The sequence below is a fragment of the Scyliorhinus torazame genome, chromosome 13, assembly GCF_047496885.1.
Source record: "Scyliorhinus torazame isolate Kashiwa2021f chromosome 13, sScyTor2.1, whole genome shotgun sequence".
Taxonomy (NCBI): Eukaryota; Metazoa; Chordata; class Chondrichthyes; order Carcharhiniformes; family Scyliorhinidae; genus Scyliorhinus; species Scyliorhinus torazame.
In genome coordinates, this window is record NC_092719.1 from 51,164,100 (window position 1) to 51,178,737 (window position 14,638).

At 46.3% G+C, this 14,638-nt stretch overlaps 1 protein-coding gene across 7 annotated transcripts in view; it reads right to left on the bottom strand.

Annotated features, from left to right (window-relative positions):
• The window catches only part of tbc1d22a (TBC1 domain family, member 22a), a 517,208-nt gene that overhangs the window by 162,627 nt on the left and 339,943 nt on the right, over nucleotides 1–14,638 (bottom strand). For 6 of the 7 annotated variants that reach the window (XM_072471464.1, XM_072471460.1, XM_072471461.1 and 3 more), the window contains one exon: nucleotides 992–1,119. The exons of the other annotated variant lie outside the window; for it this stretch is intronic. In XM_072471464.1, the coding sequence (XP_072327565.1) occupies nucleotides 992–1,119 (128 nt within the window). The remainder of the gene's footprint in view (nucleotides 1–991; nucleotides 1,120–14,638) is intronic. 7 annotated transcript variants of the gene reach the window in all.

Genomic DNA, 14,638 nt, shown 5'->3' on the forward strand with positions numbered 1-14,638 from the left:
ATAAGATTAATTAATCTTTATTTGACTTTGTTAGAATTCTATCTTTGTGCAAATTTGTCCTGGTATTTCTCGAATTCCTTGGCTACCCCAAAAAAACTTGTCCGTCCTTCCTCCTTTATCCGTCAAATTTGATCAATTGCATTGCATTCCTGAATTAAGCCTTTGGAATAAATACTCAAGAGCATGACACAGCATCCCCTGACCAGTAACCAATGTATAATCTATTTGGGCCACTCCTCAGACCTCTATACATTAGGCTTACATGCAAAACATCAAAGATGTTTCTGGAAGTTTAGAAAAACAATAATATAAAATGCTATCTTCTCAGTTACTATACGTTTTCTGTGAAGACATGGTAGCCAACAATAAAGTATTACAACCAGTAGTGGTTTAGCAGAAGTAATTAGGATGGCATGAGCTGCTGATGCCACTTCACATCGCTCTCTGCTCAGAGAAAGTGAAGTGCTGCTCATCAGCATCCAAAGGTTGATTAAATTTTACTGATAGCAAATAGCTCACATGGCAGCTGCAATGTAAAATTTAAATATGGAATCAATCCCACTGGAAACTTTTTAAAGTTCAGCTTGCACCAGTTACTCTCAGGAAACAGCCAGCACAAAGCTGAGGGTTACTTCCTCAAAGTGATATTGCTCACTCAGTCTGTCCAATTTTACACCAGAGGTAATATATCCATTCATTGAGTTGACGACCAATTAAAATGTTTTGTAGTGGCGCAAAATACAGCCTGAAAGGGTTAATCTCACACACATCATGTTCTGCATGGTGAATAGCAATAAAATGTTCTTTAAATTCCACATCAATGTTTTCCTCAGTATCAAAGCAAAGAGAAATTTGATACAGTCAATCATGGACAAGTATTCTGAAGTGGCATACTTAGTGGAGTTAATGCATTTCAAGGATCTGTACCTGCGTCAGCAGGTCTTCACAAGAGTGTGCAATTAATGTTGCCAGAAGGACAATATGAACTCACCTGATATGTGTCCCACAACCTGATGGTACACCGCAGGGGAAGTTCCCTCATCAGCAGGTTATTCATCCACCGAAAAGCAAACTGCAGGTACTCGACTTCTGACTGTTGTAAGTGTTTATGTACTTGTTCTGGAAGAGAAAAAAGTTAACATTTTATGCTCTACACCAAAGACTCATCTTAGAATAATTTAATAGAATAACTATTAAATGATATGCTAAAACACATTTCAAACAAAAAAATTGCTTCTTATAGCCTATATTATAAACAAGTATGATGTATTTTGTTTTCTTTTATTCGTTGGTTATTTTTTGTCTTCAATTTTCATCCTTTCCTCACCCTTGCTCTAGTATTCCATGGTCACCAATAACTCTCTGGGTACCACATCCAAATGACCAATCATTTAAGATGTGAGGCTGATTCCAAGCAGATTTTCTGCAAGAAATTCATCCACATAATAATAGTGACTACACTTCAAACGTGCTTTTCTTTGGCTGCAAAGCCATTTGAGATATCCAGTGGTCGTGAAAGGCACTTTATAGGTACAAGTCTTGCTTTTTGTTTTCTTCTTTTTAATGCCACATCTATATGGTCAGCTTCCACCAAGAGTCACTGGATAGTGATCAAGACTTCCCGCAAGTGCAGTTCTGGTGCCCATGACATCAAAGCCAATGTTGTTCTGGGCAACTGCCTGTATTAAAGATAGCACAGGTCTAACAAAGATAGGAAAAGGGATGGAGTAGGTCTGTCAGGTTAGAGAGAGAGGTGCTGAGACTCAGGGAGAGAGTAGTGACTGTATTTGGACTCTATCAGAAACACCAGTTTTGGTTATCTTTGCATTATGCTCTGTTTTGCAATTTGATGACTCGGTCACAGCAAGGGAAAAACTTCAAACCAGTGCTTCTAAACATTTTTCTGCTGTGAACCCATTATAATGCTCCACAGTTGGTGCAAATGTGAAGAGTGAAAACTTAGTTTGGGGGGGGGGGGGGGGGGCGCGTTTGCACAGGGGCAGAGCTGTTGAGCGGGCTGAGGGCTCAAATAGCAAGGATACACGAACTGAAAAAAACTAAGACACTTAGCATTTTGTAGGTTCTCGTGATGTCAGCGACTGGGCCTCAGAGATCATTGGGTTACACCATGTCCATAGCCAAATTGGGCACATTAAATGGGGCCTTGGAGCCAATCCCAGGACTGTCAAATCTCACTCTCTGAATGAGGCCATCATTGCCGCCTCAGAGCTCAACACCCCAAATGCTGATCCCACAACTCCAGAGGGGGCTCACCACCCACAATTTAGGAAACCTTGAGCCAAAAACTGTAAACAATTCTGCATTAGTTTTCATTGACTGGAAAGTTAACTCCACCAAATTAACTCGTGCAGTTCCACAATAATATCCATGTCCTTCAAATTTGAAATCTTCTCTGGCAAGCTTTGCCAGATATCATTCATGTGATCCCTGAATTGTGATGCTTACTGTAATGAAAAAATGCAATGTACATCATAATCAGAATATTTAGTAGAATAATTTGCAAACAATCCTCCGTCATGTATCCCACTGCAAATAGTAGGAGGTGCCAATCTAACATGTCAGCTCTACTACATCTGATGTTAGTAGTCCTCTTGAGGCCAGCTGAACAAAATTAAATTTTATTCCAGAGCAGGTCTGGTGGGTTATAGAGTGGAAGTGCTGAGTCCTGAGAGCAAAACAAGCTGGTAACAGTTACAGACTGGAGCACTATTCAGCAAGGAGTGCAGGAGAGGGGCAAAGATTTGAGGGTGGAGAAGGCTCAGGAATGGGTCTCATCGAGAGGCCGCAGAGAACACAGGGCAGTGGCAGACTGGATGACTCCATGGGATGCAGGCAGCAAAAGGCAGAGTGTTCAGTGCAGTGTTACCCCGAGCCAAAGAGAGCAGCTGAGAAAGCAACTGGCAACTGCAGATGTGTAATGCCGTCACCACGGGAAAACATTAGTAATGGCACCGGCTGACAGGGGCACATCAAGGACTTCTGCATTGGGAGAAATCCCTCATGCACTGGCTGACAGTGCGCTCCGAGTGTGCATCCGCAATGACGCCTGGTCAATCAGCATTTGAAGATGACAATTTCGCTCCTCAATTTGTGGCAATTAGTCTCCCAGCTACAATGAGCTCATTCAACACAGAAAGAGAATCAATTGGCTACTGTCGTTAGTCGACAAACCATTAGGGAAAATAATGAGTCATTGACTTATTTTGGCTGCAAGGCCTAAAATTATTTGCTGAAGAATTACATGATGTACTTATAAAAGCATGGGCAGATAACTTCAGTTACCTAGAAAGATTAGAGAATTTGGAACTGTTCTCCTTGAAGAGAAGGTCAAGAGATTTGATAGAGGTATTCAAAATCATTTGACGAGCCTGGTGTGGCTAGGGAAGAACTGTTCCCATTGGATCGAGAATCAGACGATAGATTTAAGGTACTTGGCAAAAGAAGCAATGGAGACATGAGGAAAAATGTTATCACATTGTCAGTGGTTAGTGATGTGTTGGGTATGCTGGGCCTGCGAGGACTGTGTTTACCAGAACAGAGAGAGAGAGACAGGATACCAACACATGTAGAAGTACAACTCTATTTTATTTAGCTATGAGCTGTTAAACATACTTGCACTGTGGGTTGACACGATGTTAGGTTTACTGGAGACCTGAGGCTAACCTGACCAGACTATACTGCTAGCACATGGTAGATGTTTGTGTTACTGATCACGGGCTCCGGCTGTCTCAGAGGCTGCATCCCGAATGAGGGGGAAAACTAGTGCCCTCTGGCTATATAGTGGCCGTGTCCTGTCTGGTGATTGGCTGCTGTGTTGTGTGTGTTGATTGGTCTTTCAGTGCGTCAGTCAGTGTCTGTCTCTGCACCATCATATACTTGTGTGTATATTATGACAGTTAGGATCTGGAATTCACTGCCTGAGAGTATGGTGCAGGTAAGGTCAACTGAAGCTTCCAAAAGGGAACTAGATCATAATTTAAAAAGGAAAAACTGCTGGGCTGAGGGGAAAAGCAGGGAGGTGGCACAGGGTGAATTGCTCCTTTAGACAGTCAGCAGACACACAATGGGGCGAATGGCTTCCTTCTGTTCTGTTACCATTCTGTGATTCTGTTTGTACCTGTGCTTATTAGCAGGTTTTGGAATGCTACTTGGTTTATTTTGTCAAGTCCCCCACAGATCTACAGCTGCTTCCACATGCAACAGAAAATGCAGACTCCTTGTGTTCTGCCACAAAAGCTCCCATCAGCTGATTACAGTCGTAGTGAAATACACAACAATTGAGGTCACACAAATTCTACCTCAATGGACAACATTAATTCTCTGAACTATATCAATGAAGATTGGGCTTGTGCGAACATAACCAATGCCACACAAATCAAAGTTGTCAGTAAACAGGAAAAATAAAAGCAGCTGTTGATTCTATCCAGTTAAACCAAAAAAACAATTAACATTTATTTCTCCTTTCGCATCATATTTAGATTTCCAAGTAAATTGCAGGATTTTAATACAATTGGTGTATAGTGTTAACTGTACAGTGGCCTACCTATATAATCCATATCTGTGAAGCCACTCTGGAACTTTGCACATTCACTGCTGATATGAGCTAACACAGCTTTAATTCAGTTCTCAGTGATCATTAGCCCATGGCTCCAATCTGGTCATAATTTGCAACCAGCATATGGAACAAAATATTGATGGGTTTTCAAGATGGAAATTGCACAGAAGTTATTTTTTTTAACTGGAAGACTGGAATTTCACATCCATGTTGGATAAAACAGGATCAGCGTGATATTTAGTGCATTGCATTCAGCGTCAAACTGCCAGATACTAAAAGACCAGGAACACAACTAGAAAATTTCACATGACTAATTAGCCACAAGTCATTTTTCTACTTGCGATTTCAGGCCAAAAAGTATTGAAATGACTTCAGCATCCAGTAATTGCTTATTTATCTTTCTGTTGGAATAACCTTAATATCAAGCCCGTTGCTTCAAAAACTCTTTGACAAAAAATATCCAGTTCTCCATGTTTAAGTGAAACTCACTGGCAGCTTGCAGGACCCACGCAAATGCAGGTTTCCAAAACTTACTTCTCCCAAAGCCTGCCGCTCTGTATAAGTACCGACAATTGTAATTGCAGCCATTGACAACAATTTACAACTAATAATCCATTCCTGGTCCCCAGATTTTGTGGTCAGAGGAAATCAGAGAGCACTCACCATTCATTACACTTATAATTACTCAAGAGAATTTTCATGCAAAACAGTGCGCCACCCTCTACAAGGATTCTACGACCTATGTGAACAGAGCAAGCCACACCATATCAACCAGGTTGAAGAATCCTCAATGAGGCATGCAGAGTCTAAAGCAAGATGTGCAAGTTAGACTATTTAATTCAGTGTTAGATCATGTAATAAAAGTTTTTAAAAAGTTACTTTTAAAATTTTCAACAATAACTAAAATCGAAAGAAATGAGACTTCACACTGAAAATTGAATTGTCAATGCTCCAGAGGATGTTTCGCAGTAATTGTGACTTATCATACCATTAGAAATAGAGAGATTGTGCAGTTTAAGCCGATACTGGGAGATTGAAGAGTTTAGGCCAATACTCGCTAGAGTTTAGAAGAAAAGAGGATATCTAATTGAGGTATATATTGAAGATGCTAAAGGGGAGTGGCAGGGTAGACACAAAAGTGGGTGTTTCTCCTTGTTCGCCATTCGAGGACGAAATACCTAATTTTAGACTAATGGGTGGCAGAAATGCGGAGAAAATACTTCACTCAAAGGATTGTGAATCCGTGGAATTCTCTACCCCAGAGTGCAGTGAACACCAGAACACAAAACAAATTTGAGGAGATAGATGGGTTTAAAATTAGAAGTGGGATGAAGGGCTATGAGGAGCAGGCAAGAAAGTGGACATGAGGGGAAGATGATATCAGCCATTGAATGGGTGAGCAGGCTCAAGATACTTAATTGCCTACTCCTTTCTCTAGTTCTATGTTCTAAATTCACTCAAACTTCAATGGTATGTTTAATGGGTATGCATAAGCACAGCTTTTAAGCAAGCTGCATGTAAGATTTTAGACCACTGATTCCTGTGAAGTAACCAACCAAATGTCCTGCCACATTTCACATTTCTCTGTGTGCCTGAAGAGTTTGGTTAGATTGTAGTTATATCCTTATTATCCAACAATAATAATTTTAATTATGGACTCCAAGATTGTCTTGTATATCTCTTTGAAGAAGTGTTAGTATCTGAATTGCAATTACCCACAAAAATCCACACCTGGAAAGGTGAAAACTATAAAAGATGCAAGAAACAAAACTGAGTGGACGATAAAATTCCAAATGATAACTTTCTCCAAGTACTCACAAAACGAGCCAGATCTTTGTCTGTAGAGCCTACTGCTGACCTCAAAGAAACCTGCCCACAACGATCTGGTGATCGATGTGGGCAAGTCAATCACAAGAGGAAATTTAATGCAGAAATCTGATGCTGAAAAATACAAAGTTCTGCACAAAGCAAAGAAAATGGGTGGAAGGGGGGTACTCAATAACAAGGAAGAAGCTGAACATACTTTGAAGTAATTAAATTACGGCTGATCTGCAATCTAACTTTACACACCTGATTTTGCCCCATATCCTTACTATTGTTAGTGAATAATGATCTACCGATCTGAGATTTCAAACGAACAATTGATCTAGCATTTAGATATACCTCCACTCCTAGGCTCACCAGCTAGCATCAATAGTTTCTCAATATCTACCCACTGTTCTCCTCAATCTCTTGAAAACCTTGTTGAAATTTTGTAATAAATACAGCACTGGAGGTCATTTGTTCCATTAAAACTGTGCAGGCTCTCTGATAAATTTTATGATCTTGGTCGGGACCAGTAACACTTTTTTTTTTAAAGTCTAAAATCTTAAGTTACTTCCTGAAAGAATGAAGCCAAAGGATTCCAATGTTTAACACATTTTACTGCACAAGAAAGCAAATAAAGCAAACACCAAATACTATCTTAGGTAGCCACCTATACTCAGAATCAATACAAGTTATACATGAACTAAGAGGCAGTCAAATATAAATTATAAGGTGCACATTAAATGGCAGATACAACTAAGAAATGTCTTACAAATTGGCTTGGCAATCCACTCAGTTATGTCATTAATCTCAGTCACAAAATCCTTCCAAACTCTGTCTTCCTCATGAAGAATTTCAGCTCCTCTTTTTCTAGGATTTAGCCCGATCCCTAGCTGATAACGCACAACTAACCTGAGTTCCATGAGCACAGTCTTCAACAAAAATGGCACGCATCTACAAATCGTCCTCAACTCTGCTTCTGACAGTCTGGGTAGCGTAGATCCACCAATGGTATCCACATGGAGCAGAAACAGATGAACCCAATGTGAATTTACCGATTCTCCGCTTCTAAATCTAGCCCTCTGTCTTCTTCAGCCCACCTGTACTGCACCACTGGGATCATCATCTGAGCTCAGGTGGTTTGATATCCTTTTACAAGGCTTTAACCAGTTTCAGTCTCCCCAGAAGTTTTGGTTTCCACACTCATTCAGTTTTTAGTGCCCTAGAAACTGCAACGCCCAGTTTCCTTTCCCAGTTTCCATTTTCAATTTCCCTTTTCACTTCGAGTGCATTTCAAAAATACAAGCTTTGAAACCACGGATTCCATCGCAAAAAGCAATTGAGCGAAAATTTGATGCATCCAACTGAGATCAAGACCTCAGGATCAAAGGGTGATGCATCGTAGAATCCCTACAGTTCAGAAGGAGGCCATTTGAAAGAGAACCCGACCTAGGCCCAATTCTCCTCCCCCCCCCCCCCCCCCCAACCCACCCCCGTATCCCACCGAACCTTTGGACACCAAGGGGTAATTTAGCATGGCCAATCCACCTAACCTGCACATTTCTTTGGACTGTGGGAGGAAACTGGAGCACCTGAAGTAAACCCACGCAGACATGGGGAGAAAGTGCAACTCCACACAGTCACCTGAGGTCAGAATCGAACCCTGGCCCCTGGCACTGTGGGTCAGCAGTTTAAAAAAAAAAAAAAAGAATTTACAATTAATTACGAATTTGACCAATTCACGTGCAATATTACAGATTTACAGGTAGCAAAAGAGAAAACAGTACATGGGAAAAGTAACATTTTTGACTTGTTTCCATATACATGATTAAAATTAGAATAGGAAGTCTAAACTAATTCAAACATTTGACAAAGTCTCAGATCCATCAATACTTCTACCTGAATAAAGGACATTCACTGAAGTATTTGCAATTGATCCTTCCATCAGGCAGAAGGTACAGAAGTCTGAAGGCCCGCACATCCAGACATAGGAACAGCTTCTTCCACAGCTACAAGACTCTTCAATGACTCCCCCTGAGACTGATTTGTTCCCTGTAAGAAAACTATTCACGACGCCCTATGCTGCTCTTGCTCATGTATTTGCTTTGTTTGGCCCCTTGCTCCGCACTGTAACCAATCACGGTTTGTCGATGTACCATTTGTCAATGTTCTGTGTTGATTATTCTCTTTGTCTGCTATGTATGTATTGTGTACGTTCCCACGGCCGCAGAAAAATACTTTTCACTGTACTTCGCTCCGTGTGACAATAAATCAATCAATCAATCAATTACGTGTGGAGTACCAGACATCAGATGCCAGTACAGATATGACGAGCCGAAGGGCCTCTTTCTGTGCAGTAAAACTGTATGACATTAGCTGGAGATTCTGAAGCCATACAACATTTGTCTTTCAATTCAATACAAGAATAACCTATTTCATGCAGGAATACATTTTACCTAAAGAAAGAAACTCAGCCTCCAGCTACACAAACTTCAATTTGTGCACTTGGAAAAGATTTTGCACATTGTTCTATAGATCACTTTTATAATTCAACTGTTTCTTAATTGTACTGCATGAAGGAATGCCACTTTACTGTCAGTCCAGAAGGAAATCAAATTAGAATGGTTGGGATATTCCAGTCCACTGCGGCGGATTTACCAGCAGCGGAAATGGCTCACCATTGGCAGCCGCCGGGATCTCCTATCCCACCGAAGTCAATGGCCATTTGCGTTGCTTGCTGGTTACGCCAGCCGGGAACCCGCAAAGGAAGATTGCTTTCGTCGAGACCGCAAGATCCCACCGGCAGCAAGGGCGAAAAAATCCTGGTTTAAGTCTGTTAAACCGACCATGACACCCAAGGACGAATGATTAAAATGTTTACACTAATGGGAGAATTGGCCATAAAGTATTTCCCACAGAAAACTTTAAGTAACCATTCACAACTTATCTAAAAATGTGATTTTACAGGTGACAAGTTCACCATCAGGCTCGGCTGTTTGGTTGAATGCTTTAACTACTGCTTCAGCGGTGATCACTCTGGTAAAAAGATGCTTCAACTATGTAGGCATAACGTCATTTTGGGAATAGAACTGAAACTGTCAAGCTTGAAATGTATCCCTGCAATTATCTCTGCTCAAGATGATGCCTTGAGTAAAAGCAAGATATTCCACTATTAACTGTATCATGATTGTTCCAATTCCACAAACGTCGGCTGCTTCAAACACACGCCTTTAGGCTTGCTGATCTTCTGCAGCGTTGCTTGTGGGAAGTGCTGAAGAAAAGTTGATTGGAAGAGGAGGTCGAATTGGACCAGGGTGAAGGCAAGTCTGATTAGAGAGGAGACGACTACAAAAAAAAAAAAATCAATTTCTGTTGACTAATGGTGGATGGAAGATGGTCACAAATGTGATACTCAGGCTTGATCAAATTGCTGGTATAAGATTTGAAAGCGTTTGCGGTAAAAAGAAATCACTAGAATGGGCATAGTAAGGAATGTTACCTCAGGGTCAGGTTAAGATAAGCAGAAAATTGGACAATGTAGCAAACCGTCAGGCCGATGAGGCAAGTTTGTGTTTTTGAATCAACTGCTGGTATTGTTGTGTTCAAGGTCAGGTCATTGCAAGACTATTTTGTGACTTCATCTGCAACTGCAGACGAACAATGTGAGTCAACGATGAAGTATCTCGAGGGTGGAATAAATATATGGAAAGACCTGTGCAACTTTGAGTAGCCTCTTAAGAGCAATTGGAAGATGCTATCCTCTGCATGCATACTTATATTGAATAAGCTGCTGCTTGATTCATCTACTGCCTACTCTGTGTCTTGTGTATTCAGATACTTCACAACAATTGGTGCTGTGAGCATGGTCTCCACCAGCGACTGAATAACTGGTTGGTTGGTTGGACACACCAGGCAGGCGACTATCTTTATTTTACCACTCATAGTCAGGGTGTAAATCCAGCTATCGTGTAACACAGTTTACGCAAACCCAATCCTGTGACTTGGCTGATGAAGCAGCAGCAGAAAGCCGTGGGCTACCAGTAAATAGCTTGGACCTGTCCCTTGGCAACAGCCAGGTAGAATCGCACCGAGACAGGCAGGTACGAACCACTGGAGTGCAGGCCCCATACGTACAACCATGTCCGGACTAGATGAGAATGAGTGGGCACCAGTAAGATCAATATACAATACTTTACTTTAAACAGGTAAAAATAAGAAACTCAGAGAATGAGAAAGAAAGGATGGATTTAGAAGATACTCCGGTTAAACAGAAGGGGTAATGACAAAGAAGAAAAAGGCACAATTATAATTATCAGTAGCTACTTAGCACTCAGTAAACACTTAAAATATCAGCTTGACAAAACCAAACAGGTGTGATGTAGCGGTCAGGACACAGATGTGCATCAGACAGGAATCATGGCACTGACTGGGAAAGAAGCTGCTGAATATGGCAGCCAAGATGATGACTGGGACTGGGAGTAGCCACCCGAATACGGTACCCTCAGCTTCACCTGAGGGCGGCGGGGGCAGGAGGAGGACAGCGGGGGCAGGAGGAGCAGGGCGGGGGCGGCAGGAGGAGGGCGGGGCGGCAGGAGGAGGGCAGGGCGGCAGGAGGAGGGCAGGGCGGCAGGAGGAGGGCAGGGCGGCAGGAGGAGGGCAGGGCGGCAGGAGGAGGGCAGGGCAGCAGGAGGAGGGCAGGGCAGGAGGAGGAGGGCAGGGCAGCAGGAGGAGGGTGGGGCGGCAGAAGGGCAGGGGAAGCAGGAGGGCGGGGGCAGGAGGAGGAGGGCGGGGCAGGAGGAGGAGGGCGGGGCAGGAGGAGGAGGGCGGGGCAGGAGGAGGAGGGCGGGGCAGGAGGAGGAGGGCGGGGGCAGGAGGAGGAGGGCGGGGGCAGGAGGAGGAGGGCGGGGGCAGGAGGAGGAGGGCGGGAGCAGGAGGAAGAGGGCGGGGGCAGTAGGGGGGCGGGGGCAGGAGGAGGAGGGCGGGGGCAGGAGGAGGGGGTGGGGGCAGGAGGAGGAGGGCGGGGGCAGGAGGAGGGGGGCGGGGGCAGGAGGAGGGCGGCGGGGGCAGGAGGGGGGGGCGGGGCAGTACGGGGGCGGGGGCAGGAGGAGGGCAGGGGCAGTAGGAGGAGGGCGGGTGCAGTAGGGCGGTGCATAGGGGTGGGGCAGATGTGGTATGGGGAAAAGGAGGGGATGGGGCAAAGGAGGGGATGGGGCAGAGGGGGTGGGGCAGGGGCAGAGGGGGCAGAGGAGGGGGCAGGGGCAGAGGGGGGGCAAGGGCAGAGGAGGGGGCGGGGGGGCAAGGGCAGAGGGGGGCAGGGGCAGAGAGGGGGCAGGGGCAGAGAGGGGGTGGGGTAGAGGGGGGGCAGGGGCAGAGGGGGGCAGGGGCAGAGGGGGGCAGGGGCAGAGGGGGCAGGGGCAGAGGGGGGCAGGGGCAGAGAGGGGGCAGGGGCAGAGAGGGGGCAGGGGCAATGGCAGAGGAGGGGGAAGGGCAAGGGCAGAGTGGAGGGCGGGGCAGAGGTGGATGGACAGGGCAGGGGGAGGGCGAGGACAGGGGGAGGGAGAGGCCAGGGAGGGGAGGGAGTGGCCATGGTGGGAAGGCCGAGGGAGGGAAGGGCAAGGGAGGGGAGGGCGTGGTCAGGGAGGGGAGGGGAGGGCCGGGGGTCAGAGTAAATTAACCTCAGTGCTTTGTTTGCCTTTTTTTGTAAATGGTCCTGTCATGATATCCACATTAACATATCATGGTGCAATCACACACACACACTGATGGACAGGTAGTTGGACCAATCAACTAACACACATCGCAGTCAATCACCAGTGAGAGCACACGCACTATAAAACAGGGAACACCACAGTTCCTGCTCATTCTACCAGGAGATAGCTCAGAGCACAGAGCTCACAGCGTGCCACTCAGACATACACCATGTGCTGAGTGCCTCACCAGGATAGTGCAAAGGCTGGGTCCACAGGTTAGCTGGTGAAGTACGAACCACAGCCAGAAGTTAATAGTTATTATTGTACAGAATAATAAAACAGAATTGTACCATCTACAACCGTGTTGGTTCGTTTGTGTACCGGAACACCAACACGACATGATACCAGGCCTGGAAACTTGCCAGCGGCTGTGAGACCTACCTGCACCTCTTCAGAAACCGGCCATCCAGCACCATGGAAACCATCAGCCCGCCGCAGCCGCTCCGGATCACTGGAAATCTTGGCGTCAACTGGAAGCTGTTTAAACAGAGCTTCCAACTCTTCCTAGAAGCCAAAGACAGGGAGAATGCATCGGACACCAGGAAGATCGCCCTCCTCCTCTCCACGGCGGGGCAACACGCCATCCACATCTACAACTCCCTGGCATTCGCGGAAGGCGAGGACAAGACTAAATACAAGACGGTCCTTCTAAAAGTTGAGGAACACTTCAGCGTGGAAGTTAATGAGAGCTTCCTCTTCCAGCAGCGTCTGCAGGGTAAGCATGAACCTTTTCAATCTTATATGACACCTCCGTATCCTCGCGCAGTCCTGCGGCTATGAGGCCACCTCCGACTCCATGATTCGTGATCGGATAGTTTTTGGGGTCACCTCGGACACCCTACGCCAGCAGCTCCTCAAAATAAAGCGCCTCACCCTAGCCACCGCCATCGAGACCTGCGTCCTCCACGAAAACGCGACCAGCCGGTACTCCCAAATCCAGGCGGCCGAATTGGCACGGCAGGGGTCCTACGAGGCCGAGCGGGTTCAGTCGATTGAGTTCCTCCCGGCCCGCGGCTCGGACGAGGGCGGCCATTTCGCGTGCTTTCCAAGGCCTCCCGCGCTTGTACGCGCCAAAAGAGGGGACGTCGTCGCAGAGGGATGGGATGCGCAGGTGCGCTCTACGCAGGACCGCACCGCGCATGCGCAGTGGCGCAACGAACGCCATGACGTCACGACATGCGGCAACTGTGGATCTGCACACTTAAAGCGGCAATGTCCGGCCAAAGTACGACAATGCCTCCGCTGTGGCAGGGTGGGCCACTACGCTGCCTGCTGTCGAGCAGATCAACCTGCCAACTCTCCGCAATTCCCCATCCTCACAGGGACGTGCGGGCCATTCAGCCCCCATACACTGAGTCATACCCTGACGACATGCAGACCGGGGACACCAACGACTGGGAACCCTTCCGCGTTGCGGTAATAAACAAGAACCGGATGTCCCCAAGTTGGACCCACCAGCCACTGCCAGTGCACAGCATTGATACGGGCGATGAATGGTCTGCCACCCTAATGGTCAACCGATCACCAATCACATTGCGCTTGGACACTGGTGCCTCCGCCAATCTCCTTGCATGGTCAGCCTTCCACACCTTGAAGGTTAAACCACCGATTCTGCCATCCCAGTGACAGCTGGTTGATTATAACGGAAACGTTATCCCGGCCATGGGGTCCTGCCAGCTCGAGGTTACACACAATTCATATACAGCCACACTGTCTTTTGAGATAGTTGGTCCTCGAAGGACTCTCTGTTAGGCGCACAGGCGTGCAAGATCCTCCACCTCGTTCAGCGGGTACACACTCCGTCTCCAGAAGGCACGTCTGATTTCCCGGATGCAGACTTTAGGGCGCAGCCAGGGGGTTCTCGAGGGCATGGGCACACTGCCCTACATATACAGAATACGGCTCAAACCGGACGCCACCCCGGTCATTCACGCACCTCGTAGAGTCCCAGCACCACTCAAGGACCGCCTCAAGCAGCAGCTACAGGACCAAGGAGTGCTTTCCCGGGTCACTGAGCCAACCACATGGGTCTGCTCCATGGTGTGCGTAAAAAAGCCCTCCGGCGAGCTCCGGGTCTGCATCGACCCAAAAGACCTGAACAACAACATCATGAGGGAACACTACCCCATACCCAAACAGGAAGAAATCATGAGCGAAATGGCCCGGGCTAAAATATTCACCAAGCTTGATGCCTCAAAGGGTTTTTGGCAGATTCAACTGGATCAGTCCAGCAGGAAGCTGTGCACTTTCAATATTCCCTTTGGCAGATACTGCTACAATAGGATGCCGTTTGGCATCATCTCGGCATCTGAGGTGTTCCATCGCATCATGGAACAGATGATGGAGGGCATCGAAGGGGTACGCATTTATGTTAACGACGTTATCATCTGGTCCACCATACCACAGGAGCACATCAGTCGTCTCCAGCGTGTCTTTGCACGGATACGAGATCAGGGCCTGCGCCTCAACCGAGCCAAGTGCTCTTTTGGCCAGACTGAGCTAAAGT